The 17,612-nt window shown below is 49.5% G+C and overlaps 6 protein-coding genes across 6 annotated transcripts; 4 read left to right on the top strand and 2 right to left on the bottom strand.

Annotated features, from left to right (window-relative positions):
- Window positions 1-143: 143 nt before the first annotated feature.
- On the top strand, window positions 144-1,215 carry F5J12DRAFT_891322 (uncharacterized protein; the record flags this gene model as incomplete). The annotated part of the gene is made up of 5 exons (XM_051747476.1): window positions 144-165; window positions 224-255; window positions 321-490; window positions 531-642; window positions 709-1,215. The coding sequence occupies 5 exons, from the start codon at window positions 144-146 to the stop codon at window positions 1,213-1,215; spliced, it is 843 nt and encodes a 280-aa protein (XP_051601417.1).
- Window positions 1,216-1,598: 383 nt separating this feature from the next.
- Window positions 1,599-2,191, bottom strand: F5J12DRAFT_891321 (UBC-like protein; the record flags this gene model as incomplete). The annotated part of the gene is made up of 4 exons (XM_051747475.1): window positions 1,599-1,659; window positions 1,716-1,921; window positions 1,989-2,128; window positions 2,182-2,191. 4 exons carry the CDS (start codon window positions 2,189-2,191, stop codon window positions 1,599-1,601), a joined length of 417 nt encoding a protein of 138 aa, XP_051601416.1.
- A 136-nt stretch (window positions 2,192-2,327) lies between these two features.
- On the top strand, window positions 2,328-5,349 carry F5J12DRAFT_821784 (uncharacterized protein). The gene is made up of 9 exons (XM_051745328.1): window positions 2,328-2,442; window positions 2,503-2,590; window positions 2,646-2,820; window positions 2,882-3,002; window positions 3,067-3,530; window positions 3,599-3,754; window positions 3,884-3,956; window positions 4,034-4,123; window positions 4,174-5,349. The coding sequence occupies exons 1-9, from the start codon at window positions 2,400-2,402 to the stop codon at window positions 5,151-5,153; spliced, it is 2,190 nt and encodes a 729-aa protein (XP_051601415.1). The 5' UTR covers window positions 2,328-2,399; the 3' UTR covers window positions 5,154-5,349.
- Window positions 5,350-6,390: 1,041 nt separating this feature from the next.
- Window positions 6,391-7,762, top strand: F5J12DRAFT_766926 (uncharacterized protein). The gene is made up of 2 exons (XM_051742200.1): window positions 6,391-6,653; window positions 6,703-7,762. Exon 2 carries the CDS (start codon window positions 6,736-6,738, stop codon window positions 7,309-7,311), a length of 576 nt encoding a protein of 191 aa, XP_051601414.1. The 5' UTR covers window positions 6,391-6,653; window positions 6,703-6,735; the 3' UTR covers window positions 7,312-7,762.
- Window positions 7,763-12,876: 5,114 nt separating this feature from the next.
- F5J12DRAFT_821776 (uncharacterized protein) lies at window positions 12,877-13,266 on the top strand (the record flags this gene model as incomplete). Its single annotated transcript, XM_051745327.1, has 1 exon — window positions 12,877-13,266. A coding segment is annotated over one exon (270 nt), but the record flags the coding sequence as incomplete, so codon positions are not given.
- A 271-nt stretch (window positions 13,267-13,537) lies between these two features.
- On the bottom strand, window positions 13,538-16,753 carry F5J12DRAFT_821775 (uncharacterized protein; the record flags this gene model as incomplete). Its single annotated transcript, XM_051745326.1, has 16 exons — window positions 13,538-13,616; window positions 13,650-13,702; window positions 13,733-13,828; window positions 13,862-13,976; window positions 13,998-14,038; window positions 14,060-14,072; window positions 14,097-14,248; window positions 14,279-14,615; window positions 14,643-14,712; window positions 14,734-14,759; window positions 14,793-14,825; window positions 14,862-14,897; window positions 14,955-14,985; window positions 15,007-15,178; window positions 15,206-15,973; window positions 16,007-16,753. 16 exons carry the CDS (start codon window positions 16,751-16,753, stop codon window positions 13,538-13,540), a joined length of 2,769 nt encoding a protein of 922 aa, XP_051601412.1.
- Between the last annotated feature and the right edge of the window lie 859 nt (window positions 16,754-17,612).

Genomic DNA, 17,612 nt, shown 5'->3' with positions numbered 1-17,612 from the left:
AAACGGCCATAACGGCCGCCCGCTAGTCCCTCGTACTCCCCTCCTACGACTGACCAGTAACCCACCCATAGCATCCTGTGTGGCGACGGATGAGGCACGGAATCTACATGTTTATCAATTTAGAAAATGGAATGGTAATGGACATGTCCGGTATCAACCCTGTAGGTGAGTTTGGGTACCATAGACTGTATGCTGTCTGCTCGTCGACTGACTAACGATTCAGCGAATTGGCCTACTGGATCGCGTACCCAAGAAGTCAGCTCTTTGCACCACTACATGTTATCGAGTTTTGTTTGACCCACCATTGTGGCACCGTACAGTGGGAGATTGAACCATTGGGGCATGGTTATACCATTCGCAACGTCGGGACTGGCACCTATTTGTCTGTCGTGGCAATCGAAAACGCCGCACCTATCTTTGCTACTCATTTCCCCGTTGCGTGGTATTTCAGGCGGGTATACGTTCAGGAAGAAGTCGACCCTTGCTACGAGTGAGTGCAGATGTTTCCTCACGGTCCTCGTGTTCTCCAGTTTAGTGGCACGTGTTCCTCCGACACGCACGCGCAGAATATGTTGGCCGCATACGCCGTTCAAGTTTGAGCTTGCACTTGCGGATACAGCAGCCGAAGAGAGACGAAGAAGGGTGAGGTAGCGCATTCTTTCTTCACTTCTGAGAGACAAACGTTTGAGATGAGGCGTGTGCCATCAGGCCATGGACTACGAAGCACTGAGGTTGTACAAGCAACGTTGCAGAAGATGGAGAGTCGTACTTCGTGCCACGTTCAGGGAAGAATCTATGACCCGAAGATGTAGGGAAACGAGGATTAGACTCGGAGATCGGGAACCGGCGAGGGCATGTCGACCGGCCTGTCCACCTGTCACACGCCCTGCTGCTCCAAGAAGAAAAGAGGCAGAAGGAGTACCAGTCTACGTGGTAGCGCCCTCATCGACCACAGAGCCGGGTGAACCCGCTGTTCCGCGCGATACTGCGCTAGCGGGGATCCCCGCCACCACGACCGGTCATCCCTCAGTGACTGAGCTCGAGTATGGATCCATGGAACGCGGGACTACTGTGCCCACAGAACCCCAAGGTGCTTCACCAAGTGTAACTGCCTACACTCCCACTGTTGGGCCATCAGGAATTGAGACGGACGGCCGGTCATTGCGACGTCGGCCCACGCTTGGACGTCGTTTGCGCAAATTCCTGCGGGTGTAAAAGCAGATGCGGGTGGTGTATAGTCTGGGTAAAAAGGTTGCCAGGATCGGTTGATATTGCTTGTCGTATGTTGCGTCTCACAGTACTCACGAGAGTTTGCACTCGGCCTTTTTCGCGTATCTGTTCGAATCCAAGTGGCTATCCACCTACCTTGATTACTCCTGTTATAATTAGGAAGCGGTGATGACCACAAGCGCTTTTACATCAATGGACGGCGTTCGAACACTTGTGCTAAATGGGTTACTACAAACACACGAGGGATGCTAGAAACACACTGGACATTGGATATTTGCTGATGAGGGAAGCGGAGTATTATAATCATGATATTCCTCTCCCAAAAATGTTGTATGCGGCTAGCCCACATGAGAACGAGTAACAGGCATCTAAAACACGCTACCCTCTGGCGGTTGGGGAAGCTTTCGATTGTTGAACGAAGCCATTTCTCTGCAGGTGTGCCCATCAAAGGCCAAGATCATAACGAGGGTATGTGTTGTACGCACCGTCGAATGCTGACCAGAACGGTCTCGATGCTGTTGTCTCGGTTCCATTTGGCGAGGACGGTTAATTTCGACTGTTCTACTTTGCCGTCTGCTTGACTGACGAACGGAAGGTTCACTCGTGAGATGAACTGCACAGTGGGAGGCTCGTCTGGATAAGATATGCCACAGTGGATCTTGAGACTGTAGATGCGGTTCTCGTGCACTGTCTATCGTAGGATCAACATGCAATCGTGTCGTGGGGGTCCAATAAGATGGAAGAGGACAATCGCTCACATGTCCAGGACCGATGATAGTGCCGTTCCAGTTGCTCATCATGATGTCGTCTCCATCTTCTAAGCCGTAAGAACATGATCCATCGCCGATACCCTTTTCGCCCTTCTCAAGCTCCTCAAGGAGTCTGAAATTGCGTGGAACTAGACGTTGACGCTGTCAGCAAGGCCGCAGCGAAGAAAGGAGCGAATCGTACTCTTGGCCATGGTATGAATGGAAGGGAAAGAAAGGGCAAAATGAAATGAAAGGGTACCCCAAGTGCTTGCAACGACAGCCGCTGTGGCAAACCCAATTGGGTGCTCAGGCTGACATGCCCAGATATATCGACGACACCGCCTCCGCAGTCCATCTTGTCGTCGATCACATCGTCGGCATCGACACTAGCACGACGACGCCTAGTGACACCCCTGCATAATGTTCAGAGGTGGCCAGCCAAATCCACTTGACGATCTCGTCAGTAAGTATCTACTCTTGATCCAACTGCGTCGGTTGGCATCTCAAACTGTGGCTTGCACAGCTAAAGCTACGGACGAAAACCTCACGGGAGAGGACTGGGAAACCATTCTCAACTTGTGCGACAAAGTGCAAGATGATGGCGAACAAGGGTACACTGAGTTCTCGTCCTGTTCGGTCCCTCGTCCTGACAGTCCACTCCCACAGTGCACAAAATGCAATCGCAGCCTTGCTGAAACGTCTCGCACACCGCTCTCCCAACGTGCAACTTTATGCACTTTCGCTTGCCGAGGCGCTTTCCAAGAACTGTGGCGTAGTCCTGCACCGCGAGCTCGCCTCGCGTGTATTCACACAGGGACTCGAACGACTCGTTACTGACCGGGTGAGTAGTGCGGTTGTCTGGGCGCACTGCGACGATCTGACACCGATGTTTCATACCCAAGACCACACATGACAAAGTGCGCCAGCGTGCACTTGGCCTTATCGCTATGTGGACTGCAGAGTTCGAGAATGATCCGTCATTGGGTATTATGGAGGAGTGCTATGCCAGTTTAGAAGCTAAGAGTGCGTTTATTGTTTGTCGTCATGCATGTGTTCTACCCTAATCGCGCTCCTTTCCGTTGTCCAGATTACAAATTTGAAACACCGAATGAACCCCCTCCCCCCGCTGTTGACGATGAGGTTCGTCGGCGAGAGGAAGAAGAACTCCAACGTGCTCTGGAAATGTCATTGAATGATCGGGGTGGTCGCAGTGGTTACACTGGTTCTGGTGTCGTATCTAGTGTAGCCGGGCCAAGCACTAGTACAGGCCGGACGCACCCGTCAGGTTATGTCCCAGCAAAGTCACCTCCCGCAGCAGCATCGTCCAATTCTTCTCTCCCTGCACAGACTTCACCTGCACCATCTGCAGCTCCTGCTGCATCAACACCGGTTGTGACGCGCGTCCGCGCACTACATACTTTTGAGGCAACGGAACCTGGGGAGCTTGCTTTCGAACGGGGCGACGTCATCCGTGTGGTTGACCGCGCTTACAGGGACTGGTGGCGTGGGCAGCTGCGCGGACGAACCGGTATCTTCCCAGTGAATTATGTGGTATGTAGATTTCCCTTTACGCCCTCTACCTGCTGCTGCATGATTGCTGACATTCAATTACCGTATAGGAACCTCTCCCCGAGCCTACTGCGGCCGAACTAGCTCGAGAAGCCGAACAAGAAGCCGCGATATTTGCACAAGCTGCAAATGTCGATCGGCTACTCATGTTGTTGCGCGATCTCGATTCTTCAGGTGAGCGACTGGCAGACAACGAGGAGATACAGGTACTATCTACTATTTCTTCCATCCTTTCGTGTGCTGACCAGTTTTATCATGTGATTTGACTGTAACGGTGCATGTCGGCATGGTAATTGCGTTACAACGGTTGATGTGAATGGAATGCTTCTTGATAGGAATTGTATCGGTCATGTATGTCGTTGCGACCCAAGATTGTGAAGTTGATCGACAAGTACAGCCAAAAGCGGGGTAAGTACTTTTGTTTCTTTATAGTAGACGTGATTTCAGTGGACATAGTGCTAACAACGATGATGGACGTTCCACAGCTGATCTAGTTGCAATGAACGAAGCCTTCGTCAAGGCCAGGACCGTGTTTGATCGGATGATGGAGGAAAGTTTGGCTCGACATGCAGCAGGCGAGTACCCCGACGTCCCACTAACCAAGCTCACCAATCTTTTATTGTAGCATACGAAAGTCCTGGGTATGGTTATCCTGCCCCCGTGCGGCACGAGTACGGGCCGCAGCCATACGGACACGGGTACGGACCTAGCCATCCTGAGGTGCCATTTTCTACTCCGCATGAGCTATCGGCCTTCGCCCAACCCTACAGTGGCTACCCCGCTCCTGCGCAGTCGCCATACCCACAACAGCAGATGCCCTACACCCCGGTACAGACTCTATATAACCAAGGTCAAGTGCCGACTCAGCAGCTCCCCGCCCAAGAACCTTTACAATCGCATGAGACACTGCCACAAGCGCAGGCTCAGCCCCAGCCAACGCAAGCGCAGTCCCAATCAGGGGCGGAGTCTCAGACGCAGACTGGAAGTTCTCCGCAATCTCAGGATGGCCCTCCATATGTCTACAATCCGAATGCCACATACGCCGATCCCAATGTCCAGGCGTGGGCACAGTACTATGCACAAGGTGGTAAAGACCTCGCTGGTGCTGTATACTTCGTCTCTGTGCCCGGGGTGACGGACACCACGGAAGGACCGGCGCCAGCAACAGAGCAAGTACAAGCCGTGCAAGGACAGGAACAATGGGGTGCTCCAGAGCAATATGGACCAACGGCTGGGGTCTCAATGACGTTGGGGTCTCAACAGCCTACTGGTCCCACAGGCGGTCCGTTGTCGCCGCAGAGCGCCCACCACGGCTGGCAACCGCCACAGCAGTCACCCTATGGCTACGTTCCTCCACAGACGCAACCGCAGTCTCCGCAACAGTATGCACCATCTGCAGGTATAAGCGGTTATGGTTCCTCGCCCAGTAGTGCAAGTGGGCATGCGCCACCTATGAATGGTACAGGTGGCCATCAGTCGCCTCTGCCGGGTGGCGGCTATGGGGGTGGATATGACTATGGAGTAGGAGCGCTTCAGCATCAGTTTGCTGATATGGGTGTTAGTAGGGTAGCACATCAGACACATGCGGCGTCTACTGAAGGATGAGCTAGGTCAACGTATGTTGTGTAGTAGGTGACCTGAATAAAAGGTGTACAGACTCTAGTTTACTTCACTGTTACTTCACTAAATGTATCTCTCTTTGGCCTACTCAGGAGAAACAGGATGCTACTATTTTTTCCAGGCAGGCAATTTATTCAACAAATACCTTATCAGCGACTCACTTGGCGGCCGACAAACCCATTGCCGGGAATAATAGAAAGAGCCTTTGCGTGTGACTTGCCATGCAATCAGGGAACTGGATAACCAGCTAAATTAAGGGTTTAAATGATGGTCGATGAGGCGCTGGCAGCTGATACGAGATACGACCGATCGATGTGACCACTTCACTCGGTGTTAAGAGCATTGCTACAACATTTGTTCTGCATTTGGCAGTAAGCCAAATGAATCTGCTTTTCAAAAACCATCATAATCGACATTAGAATCTTTACTGTAGTTGACTTCGCTTTCACTAGATTCTTCATCATCTGCTGATTTGCACCAAGCAATATCATGCTCCAAATGCATATTGATAACGCAGGATAGAGCATCCAGGAGATCCTGCATCGTGAAGTTTGGGAGATAAGAACATCAGAGTGGTGACTAAAGGAATGAATTTGCGTACCATGTATGGAGGTGCTTGAACCAAAAAAAAGTCACCCTCGTTCGCTCTGTGAGCGGGAACTGATCCACCTCGAAGGTACATTTACAGGGTGAGAACGAAAAGTTACACGTTCAAGGTCACCCCAGAGGCCACTCTTCACCTGTGGATCATGGAAAGCCCAGTTAAAGATACCTCGATTTCAAATTGTTGTACGTTGGGGAACACTCCGCACACCGTGACGACGGCGTCCTCAGTCGAAGAGTGGAGACAATGAATCTTGTTGAATGCCGGAAAGGAATCTCACCGAAGGCTAGGGTCGATTTGCGAAAATTGGAACTGAAACTGAAATCAAAATCAAAGTAAGAACTAGGATTGCATTCAACAGCATGTTTGGATTGCTGACGTCGAATGTGAGCGATCTCAGCAATGCTAAGTGAATGGACTGTGGTTCGAGTTGCCAGTGATCCATCTCCCCTGGAGCGTGAGTGCCGTGGCGAAAATATTTGAGGACTAATTGTTCAAGGACAGGGTTGTTGCCTGGCATAGGAAATTCAATGTGAACGCATCAGTCACTTTTGGATATTTACGCATTTGAGACAGGGAAAAGCTAGTCCGCTGAGATAAGCCGGCTCTGCCTTACATCTAAATCATGCAGATGTGGAGGTACGATTTTATTTTTGTCTATAGTGCAGTTGCCTGTTTTGAGTAGTCGACTTGGAATGCGTGGGTGGGCGCTCATTGAAGTGAGGTTGCTTCCCTTGCGCTACCACTGAGCCTGAGCTTTACTGCTAAATTCTTGCGGAAACCTGGTTGCAGCCTCCCTTTCTGTACCATTTCTACGTTATTTCTTCGCAGGCGAAGATCTCACTCAGCGGTTTCGTGCTTGGAATTTGCTACGGGTCCCGGTGAGTGTTTACGTGTGCACCGCCTGGCGAACTCATTATGTAGAAATAGCCGTGCATCTCCTCCAGCGGTTGCAACCAAGCAATGTCAGAATATGACAGGGAGGTCACTCGGTTGCGGGCAGCATTGAATCTTCGTCGTCCGGGAGATCATCATCGGTCTACGGTTATTCGAAACCTTTCTGGTGTCTTGGGGGACAGATATGCTCAATACGGTGCAGCGGCAGACTTAGAGGAGTCAATTGTCCTCGGCCGTGTGGCGCTGGAATTGCAACCGTTGGGACATCCAGAGCGGTCCAACTCACTGGATAATCTCGCAGTTCGCCTCCATAACCGGTTCCAGAGAGAAGGTATCGTTGGTGATTTAGAAGAAGCCATTTCATCTGGACGAGCTGCCTTGGAACTTCGACCGCCAGGGAATAGTGACCGACCCTTTTCTCTTCACAACCTTGCTACGTTTCTTTCGACACGGTATTCGAGAGGGGGTGGAATGGATTATTTGGAGGAGGCAATCACGCTCGGATGCTCGGGACTAGAGCTGCACCCACCTGGGCATCCTTTCCGGGCCTTCTCTCTTCTAAGTCAGTTGACTTACCTTCATACATGGTTTAGGGTAGAGGGCAGGATGTCAGACTTAGAGGAAGCGGTTGCACTCAGTTGAGCTGCTTTGGATCTTTGCCCACCTTCTGCTGCAACCTCTGCTCCAGATCTGATGCCACCAACTCTGTCTGCAGTTCTGTCTGCACCTCTGACAGACTCACCATTCTCTGCTCTGCTTGTCTCACTCATCAATGCTGCTGCATATGTCAGAGCCTGTGCTCTCCCTAGCTCTAGACAGTTCTGCTTACAGCTCTCCACTGATGATGTGAAGCTTCATGTGTCCTCTGCTTCCTCTCTGCCTCCTGACCTCTCCTTGGTCCCTCCTGAGTATCATGAGTTTGCTGATGTCTTTAGTAAAGACGAGGCCACCACACTGTTTGTTCAATCTCAAGATTGACCTTGAGGAAGGAGCTTCTCCACCCATTGGCATGATCTACTCTCTGTCTCCACCAGAGCTTGAAGCTCTCTGCACCTTCATTGATGAGCACCTTGGCTATGGTTTCATCAAGCAGTCCACCTCTGCTCATGGTGCCCCTGTCCTCTTTGTAAAGAAGAAGGATGGTTCACTCCACCTCTGCATAGACTATTGAGGACTCAATAAAATCATGAAAAAAGATTGCTATCTGCTGCTGCTCATCTCTGACCTACTCAACTCCCCAAGCCATGCTAAAGTCTATACCAAGATCGATCTCTGCCATGCCTATCATCTGGTCTGCATCACAGACAGAGATGAATGGAAAATGGCTTTCTGCACTTGCTATGGTTCTTATGAGTGGTGGGTAATGCCATTCGGTCTGACTAATGCACCTGTGGCTTTCCAGTGATTCATTAATAGCATCTTTGCAGACATGCTTGATGTCTGTGTCATGGTATACCTCAATGACATCCTAGTTTATTCACAGGATGTGGAGTTGCACCACAAACATGTAAAAGAGGTACTCTGCTGCCTTCGAAAGCATGGTCTTTATGTCAAGCTGGAGAAGTGCAAGTTTCACTCTGACTCCATCAAGTACCTTGGTTATGTTCTTTCTCCCTCCAGTCTCACCATGTCCACTGAGAAGGTTCAGGCAGTCTGCAACTGGCCTGAGCTGCGGAAGGTGCGAGACATCCAGTCTTTCCTTGGCTTTGCAAACTTCTACAGATGATTCATTAACAACTACTCCAACATCATTGTTCTGCTCACTTGCCTCATGCAAAAGGGGGTTCCTTGGAACTTTTCCAAGGAGTGTCACTCTGCCTTCCTCTGCCTGAAGGATGGCTTCAGCTCCACTCCTGTCCTCACACACTGGGTTCCTGATGCTCCACTCACAGTTGAAACCAACACCTCCAACTATGCCATTGCCAGCATTTTGTTGATCACCTGCTCTGATGGTGAACTCCACCCAGTCACTTTCTACTCCCACACCATGGCCACACCAGAACTCAACTACAATACCCATGACAAGGAGCTGTTGGCTATCTTCGAGGCTTTCTGCCATTGGTGGCATTACCTGGAAGGTTCTGCCTTACCTGTTGACATGGTGACAGACCACAAAAACCTTGAGTATTTCTCCACCTCTAAGGTCCTCACTCATTGACAGGCCCACTGGTCAGAGTACCTTTCACAGTTTAACCTTTCCATCCACTTCCAACTTCACTGCCTGGGAGCCAAACCTGATGCACTTACACAACATTGGGATGTCTACCCAAAAGGGGGGGATAGGGACTACATGCAGGTAAATCCTCACAATCTCTGCCCTGTGTTTACACAGGAGCAACTCATGTTGTCCCTCTGTACCACTACCCTCATGGCACCTGTGCTCCACACTGCCATGGTCTTTGATGTTGAGTGCTTGCACTCTGACATCATCTTTGCCCTACCATCCAACCCTGTCTCTGCCAGCCATCTTCCAACCCTGACTAAGCCTCAGTGGTCCCTGGACTCTGATGGTCTACTCTGCCTTGATGGTCACATCTTTTTCCCTGACATTGATGACCTCTGCCTTCAAGTGCTTCGGTTCAAGCATGACCATCCTCTAGCAGGCCATTTCAGGCAAAACCACACCCTGGCACTCATCTGCAGGGACTACATGTGGCCTAACCTCTGCTCCAACATGAAAGAATTTGTCAGGTCCTGCACCACCTGTGGATGGAGTAAAACTCCATGTCACTGCCCTTATGGCCTACTAAAGCAACTCCCTGTCCCAGAGAGACCTTGGAACTCCATCTCCATGGACTTCATCAAACACCTCCCCAACTCCGATGGCTACTCTGCCATACTCATGGTAGTGGACTGCCTCTCAAAGCAAGCAGTGTTTGTCCCCACCCACAACTCCATCACCTCTGCCAAACTTGCTAAGCTCTTCCTTACCCATGTCTTCTCCAAGCATGGAGTGCCAGCTAATGTCACCTCTGACAGAGGTCCTGAGTTTGTCTCACACTTCTTCCACTCTCTAGGAAAGGCCCTTGATATGCGTCTTCACTTCACTTTGGGTTACCACCCAGAAGGTGATGGCCAGACCAAGCAAACAAACCAGACCCTTGAGCAGTACCTTTGTGTCTACTGCAACTACCAACAAGAAAACTGGGCTGAGCTGTTACCTCTAGTGGAGTTTGCTTTCAACAACACACCAAGTGTGACTACTGGAGTCTCTCCCTTCTTCGCTAACAAGGGATACCACCCAAACCTGTCTGTGGTCCCTGACCAAGACTTCACCTCTCCAAGGGCTCATGACTATGTTGTTGAGCTCTCCACCCTTCATGACTTCCTCCACTTTGAAATGTCCGCCACTCAGCAGCACTACCAGGGTCCAGCAGATGCCAGATGCATACCTCTGCCTGGGTTTAAGGTTGGAGAACAGGCCTACATCAAAGCCAAGTACTTCTGCTCCACTCGTCCTTCAGAAAAACTCTCTGAAAAGTACTTAGGTCCATTCACCATCTTGGCCAGGCTGGGTATGCACTCCATCACCCTTATGCTCCCTGATTCTATGCACTTGGTACATCCAGTCTTCCATGTCTCACAACTGGAAGCCACAGTGGTTAACCCTTTCCCAAACTGACAACAACCTCCACCTCTGCTGGTAGACATCGATGGTGACCTTGAGTACGAGGTGTCAGAGATACTTGACTCCAAGGTGGACCACCATCACTGCCACTGTCAACTCTTGTATCTAGTCTGCTGGGCTGGTTACAAGAACACTGATGGGGAAACCTCTTGGTTGCTTGCAACTGAGCTGGACCACACTTCTGACATAGTCTCTGCTTTCCATGAATGCTATCTGCACAAACCTGGCCTGTGTCAACCTCCACCATAGTACTCTGCCCACATAACCCTCCTCTGTGGGTCAGCTCTGCCCCTTATCGGACTACCTTAAGTACTTTAGAATTTTCTCTGCTTATCTGTTTCACTTCTCAGAGTCACAAACAAGGTCACAGGTCTATTTCATAGTAGTACAAAGTATACAAACAAAAAAGAAAAAAAAAAAGTCTACTCTACTCTTCCATCACTTGCTCTCCACCACCCTCCTGTCATTCTCCACCTTCCAGCTCTCTTCCAACTTCTTCCTCTTCCTCATTGTCCCCCTCTGCACCTTTGTCCCTGTCCTCCAGCACCTCTGACTGAGGCCACTTCCATCCTCCTCCTGCACACTCAAGCTCAGCCATCCTGGCCTCACATGTGTCCTCCCTCCTCCTCATCTCCACCCATTCCACCCACTTGCAGTACAGCCCCCACTCATTGGCTGTCTGCTCCACAGCCTCTGCCATCTGCTCTGCTGCTCTTGCCATCCTCTCGAAGGCTGTTGTGGCCTTCTTGTGCACCTCCACATACCTCTCTGCAGCCTGCAGCTCCTGCTCCCACTCCCACTCCACCCACCAGGAAGGGGCCCCTGCTCCTGAGGGTCCCTCGTGCAGTGTCTCTGGCTCCTCCTTGTCCACACCACCTACCTCCTGCTCGTTGTCTGCTTCCTCTGTCTCTGTCTCTGTCGCTCTCTCCTTCCCCTTCCCTCACAACCTTTTCTTCTTCTCCCCTCAGGAACTTCCTGTCCCCACCCTCTTCCACGAGGGCCCTGCCACCATGTCCTCTTTCATCCAACTACACACCTTTTTCTTGTTTTGGCAGGGTACACAGGCCCTGGTCTTGCCTTGTCCCAGCTCACACTGCCCTGCTGTCAGACTTGCTACACAGCAAGAACAGGGGGGCTGACTGGTCATGGTGACCACCACAGAGGTCCCAGGGACCCTCTGGGTGGTGTTGACATCATACACTGCACTGCATAGTCTAATGAAGGTAGAACTGCAAGTCAGCTCTGCCTGACTCATAGTGCTCCACCACTCACCTTTGTGTGGCCTTGTCCCATCTGGCCTGGGCCCTCTCCTCAGAGGCCCTCTGCCTCTGCTTTTCTGCCTCCTTCTCTGCCTCCTTCTTCCTTTGGGCCTCCTCTTCCTCCTCTGCTCTCTTCCTCCACTCCACCTCCAACCTCTCCTCCTCTGCCTTCCACCTTTTGGCCTCCTCACACTTGGCCTTGCACTCTGCCTCATGCTCTCTCTCCCTCTGCTCGGTCTCCTCTCATCAGCACACCTTCTCCATGGACTTCTCCTGTTCAGTGTCAGTGGAGTCATTGGTAAGGATGACCAGTCCATTGTCTGTGACTTGGGAGTAGTCACAGACATGACTGGGGGTTGGCTGGGGGGTTTTGCTCTGGTGCTGGGAGGACATGATGATGTGGAGAAAGGACGAAGGTTCAGTACCCTAACACATGTTTTTAAGCAGTTCTTCAGACTCTGACAGAGCTCCACTGTGGCTAAAGCCATTATCCTCAAGGTGTCAAGGTGGTTTCAAATGATCAACTTGTGTTGATCTTGTCTCATACATGCAGCCTTCAGGGGTTCAGGCCCTAGGAGGGGGGCACTGTCATGGTCATGCATTCATCCTAAGTCCTCACTCACTCCACACCCCTTTCCACTGGTCATTCACTCACTAACACACCAACTCTGCCCAACTTCTGTCAGTTGTGAGCTGTCTCCACTCCAGCTGCTGTCAGAATTGCACTGCTCCCCTACTGGACTGAACAGACCATTCTCTGAGGAGTCATGTGACTACCTTCAGACTCCTCCCTGACAGCTCACAGTCAGGTACTCCACAGCACACGCACTGCATGGTCCAGCACCTGGACTGTTTCCTTTTCTGGATGTTCTATGTTACCTGTTCATATGCCCTCCATCTACCCTTCATTTGTCATCTAGGAAGTTTTACTTGAAAACTGCTGGGTCTCTGTATGTCAGTTCTGATTCCAGTTACTGTACCTCTGTGGTAGTATAAAAGCATGTATCATACTCCATTGTTCCTCAGTACAAATATCAACATAGTTCCTACTCCCTCTGTCTCCATCTTCTGCCTGTTGGAGTTACCTCTGACTGTCTGTCTGTACTCCCCCTCTGAAATACAAGGGCTGAGATCATGCAAGGGGGTAGTGCACGAGCTAAACCTGATGCCCTCACTTTGCTCTGCCCTTACCTCAGCAGATTTTGTTCCTGCCAACACTCCACCAGTCGGAGTTCTACTCTTTCCATTGGACTTGCTCCCAAACCTCTCCCCAGACCTCAGCAAGCATTGGAGTTGGTTGGAGTAGGCCCAGACTTGACACAGCTGGTGACAACTATGTGGGATAAAGCCTATTTCTCAAGTGCCCTCTGGCCAGAAAATGAACTAAAAGAAGGATTCTGGAAGTCACTTCTTGAGGCTGGAGCTTGTTGTGGAAGGTTTGACAACACCCCAGAATCAGCATGGGCAATTGTGGAGAGTCTAGGGGTTCAAAAAAAGGGGCTATTGTTCCAAAGGGAAATGGTGGACATGGGAATTGACCTATTGAAAACATCTGCATTCAAAGAAGTTGCTCATCTGCCCAAAATGTAACACAGTACTTGCAAAGAGACTATTGCTACACACCACCTAGACATCTGCACTTTTGCCAAGAATTCTTGATTTTACAGAAGTTTTACATGAGTGCTCAAGAGCTGAAAAAATTGTTTGGACTGCTGCATGAGGGGCCCTATTATGTGGCTGATAACACCCAGCTAATTTTTGAGGGCACAAATGAATAGAGTTGGGCATGGAGAGGACTGAATCAACTTCTATGGAGAATTAATGGCTCAAGCAGATGCCTAATTCTGAGTGTATTCAGCCTATCATAAGTACAGAATTTAGAAGACTATCTGACAGTCATGTAAGCTGGGAAAAACTGCTAGACTTGTTAAGCCTGTTTGTCTGCAGCTCAATGGCACAATTATCTCACCACTGCTGCTACTTACACTACAGTCAAAGTAGTGACCTCGCCTGCCAAGAAATCTACCAGGTAAGCAACAATGTGGCAAAAAGATGCAATCCTCTTGTATTGATTATGTGGTAGTTCCATCAACAGCAGTGCAATGAATGGCTGTTCCAGCCACTGCTCATAGCCTGCATCGTTTTCCTCCAACAAGCTTGAATGCCAAGGATGAACTAAAATATATGGGAGCTTTACCCTCAACCACTCAGATCCATCCTTGAGCATTTCCAATAATGTAAGTTCCAGAGGCTTCAACCTGGCCAATTGAATCTGGTAGGAATAATGTGCAGTGTGAGAATCCACTTGCATCAATTTCACCAGTTTTATGCGACGAACAACACACGGTAATTTGAGTGTCTGATTGTAGAATTGTGGCAAGGTCAAGTTGGACAGAGAACGATACTTCTTGCATGCAGCTCTTTTGGTCATGCATTTCCACACCTTCAACAATGGCCATGATGTAGGCTTTTCCAGAAATGGCTGTGGCAGGAAGGACGCCACATATGAGGTGATGCTTGCTGGGAGACAGCTATGGAACGATGAAGGCTTTCCAACCCAATCCAAGATGGAGATGTCCCAGGACTGCAAGATTATTTCTGCCAGGAGACATCCAAGGGCTATCTCAGCAGATTCTCCATAATGTATAGGCAAATGGAGCCCAAAAATTCCAAACAGTGTGTATGCCATGTCCTCAGGTAGGGTTGTGCAACATGCCAACACCCACTGCAGCCATAATTGGGCCTCGTCGATGCCTGGATGAAAATCAGTGAGGTAGCACAATGCTATCCCTGTCGCCTTCTCCAGTTCATAGAGGAAAGTCAAATCCGTTTTATGGTTAGATGACTTGTGGCCCACATAAGGCGACCAATCTTTCATGTAGAACAGTATGGTGCAGGGTGCCAGTAACTCTAAGAGTGTCCAACTTCTCCTTAGCCAAGTACTGTGACAGAGTGAACCAGGTTCAGCAACATCTGATAGATAGACCAATGTCAAAGCAGACCACCAGTACCATGAAAACATCAACTTGATCATCTCCTGTAGTTCCATGATGTTGTCCCTGTCAATACAACATGTGTCGCTCCACACCCACAAGTAGCCTTGCTGCAAAATGACAGTGCAAAATGCTTGGAGCTTTGACAGACCATCTCCCCCAGCTAGGTTGTAAACAGAGTGACCTTCGATGTCATGCAATGATGACTTGCTTTTACCCCATATGTGTGAAAGCATAACACACTGGAAGTGGGCATGGATCGCTGAACGAATGCAGCTAATTTGCTGATAAGAACCATATCTTGCAGCAGACAACAATAGTTCTTCATATTGACAGCTGCTCTTGAAGCTTGATAGTTGTGCATCCCAGTCACAGAGCATGCCAGTGCATACATTCAGGAGTCACTTCAGAATCATTTTGAGACATTCAAATGTGACTTCCATGATTGTTCACCCACCCTGAGGACCTAAATATGGACACATCCCCACCCATTGCTTCCTCGTCTTTGCTTGGATGAAGCGTGCCAGGCAAGAGAGAGAAATCACATAGTCAGGAGATCCTGGAAGGCAAAGATCCAGTGCTGATTGTTCAAGTGCAATGGCATCGTCTAAGTTGGCCACAGTACCCTGCTTTGTGAACCTGCAGTTAAGACACACCGCAAGTCCATGCAACATAGAAGGTTGATCTGGATGTCCTTGGGGACGTAACTCCAAAGCCACTCGAAGCAATGTAACAGCCTCATTGATATTGGCACTCATATTCTGCTTCTGGTACCTGTCACAAAGGCAAAGTGCAAGGGTATGAAGGCAGGAAGGCCGAGTAGGATGGTCTGGTGAACAGAGTCCCAATGCCACTCGGCCATGCAGTGTTGCCTCTTCTAAATCACCGTTTGTATCCCTGCACCAGTTCCTCAGAAAAAGTGTCAGAGTCTGGAGTGACTCAGCACGTCTGAGGTGCCTGGGTGGATGAAGTACAAGTGCAGCCTTCTCAACAGCGATTGCTTCCTCCAACACAGCATTTGGTCTTTTGGACCTTTCACTGAGGCAGAGCGCCAATTCATGGAGTAAGGAGGAACGTGTGGGGCAATCTGATGGGCACAGTTCTGCAGCCTCCTTACACAGTGCAATGCCCTCATCAAGATCACTGATTGTGCCTTGCTTGCGGAACCTCTTCCTAAGACAAGTCGACAGACTCTCAACAGCTACAGTATGATCTGGATATCCCCATGGGCACAGATCCAGGATGAGGTGTCCATGTGTGATCACATTATCCAATTCAGTGCTTGTGTCATGTTTCTGAAACCAATCTTGGATGCTCAATGTGAGGCTGTTCCACAGTGCAACAGAGTCAGGGTGTCCCACTGGGCAGAGTTCCACTACTGCTTGTCGCAGCATAACTGCCTCCTTCAAGTCGGAGAGAACTGACTGTCATTGGAAACTCTGCCAATGACAGCTCACAAGAGTGTTGAGACAGAATGGCCGATAGAGATGACCTGGCAAGGTGAGCTCTGGCGCAGTTCTTGAAAGCGTCATGGCCTCATCTAATTTGGCTAGAATGCCTTCTTGTCGGAATTTGTCATAGAAGCAATTTGCGAGCAGACCAAGGTATACTGGGTGCAGAGGACACTTCGGTGAACTGAGCTCCAGTGCATCTTGTACAAGCTTTATGGCCCTTTCCAAATCAACCATTGAACTTCGCTGTTTGGATCTATACCAAACCACTTTTGCAAGGGTGCAAAGAACTAGTGGTCTCTCTGGACAGTCCAGTAGAGTGAGTTGCAGAGCAGCTTCCCCAAGAGCAACAGCTTCCTCTCCTTCTGCATCAGCCACTTCTCCCTGGACCCTGTATGATTCGCTGAGACAGTGTGACAGCATACAGAGAACATGCAGCTGGTCAGGGCTTTGCTCCAAGGTCAAGGCCAACGCTGCTCGGGCTTTGCTGCTAGCATTATGCAGATCAGTGATTTCACCCAGCTTCTTAAACCTGCTATAAAGACAGCTTGCAAGGATATGAAGGTTAAATGCATGCAACCAATGCTGTAGCAGAGTCATTTCCAATCCAGTGCATGAGAGGGTAATAGCTGCATCTGAGTCTGATATTTTGCCCAAACTCATAAACTGACCATCAAGGATCAATGTGAAATTGCAGAGAGTGGAAGGGTGGCAGAAATGGCCAGGTGACAAAGGTGCCTGGGGTGTCGGCATTCCCTGTAACAATGGTTTGAATGATATACTGCCCAGTACCCAGTCAATCGACAGATTGAAGCAGGTGAGCCAGTTGTGTCCTAATACCAGCAAACAAGAAGAATCCAACAGAGTGACATAAAATGAAACAGAGTTGACATCGCCGGAAGGAAAGCAGTGTGAGTCAAAGTGTGGTTCAGTGGTGAAAACCAACCAAAACCAACACAAAAGACAATGAAAGCGAGTGGTGGTGTGCCTATGTGGTACCTAGATGGTAGAACCTGTTCTTTGGGAGGGTTTTTGCAAGCTACAACACTCAAAGATGAGTGCTGAGGGTTGGGGGTGCTCCTGATGAAGAGGGAGCAAGAATGTGATAGAAAGTGATAGGGTAGACTGCTGTCAGCCTACAGAAGGATGGATGGTGACTTAATTCAATGTCCTAAGCTGTACTGAGCTCAGGGAGGGCTTGGAGCAAAGTATATGGATGATAGATGATGATAAGCGAAGTAGATGATAGCTAGACCCTTAATAAGGTCTCAACTATTGAAGCTGATGAATGATTTACTGAGAGATGATAAATTGCGAGCAAGAGGGGCTCTCTGATGTCTTTTTTTTTTGCTACCTAAGTACAGTGACTTATATACAGTACAGGGGCATTGCCTATGGAAAACAAGGTGCAAACACCTGGTAAGTGATTGGTAACTGATGAGTAAGGAATGTAAGCGATGGGTAATCATCTTGGAAAGCATTGGTAAGCATTGGTAAGGATAAGTAAGCCAAAAAGCAAAGAATCAGTAAGCAAAGTCAAAAGATTGGTAAGTATTTGCAATAGGTGAGTCAAAGACAGTCAGAATGTCACAGTATGAGTCAAGCAATGTCA

Source organism: Pisolithus orientalis (assembly GCF_024613125.1).
Source record: "Pisolithus orientalis strain OTSU chromosome Unknown F5J12scaffold_9, whole genome shotgun sequence".
Classification (NCBI taxonomy): Eukaryota; Fungi; Basidiomycota; class Agaricomycetes; order Boletales; family Pisolithaceae; genus Pisolithus; species Pisolithus orientalis.
Note: the sequence above shows the minus strand (reverse complement) of the source record. Positions and strands in the feature narration are given on the sequence as shown.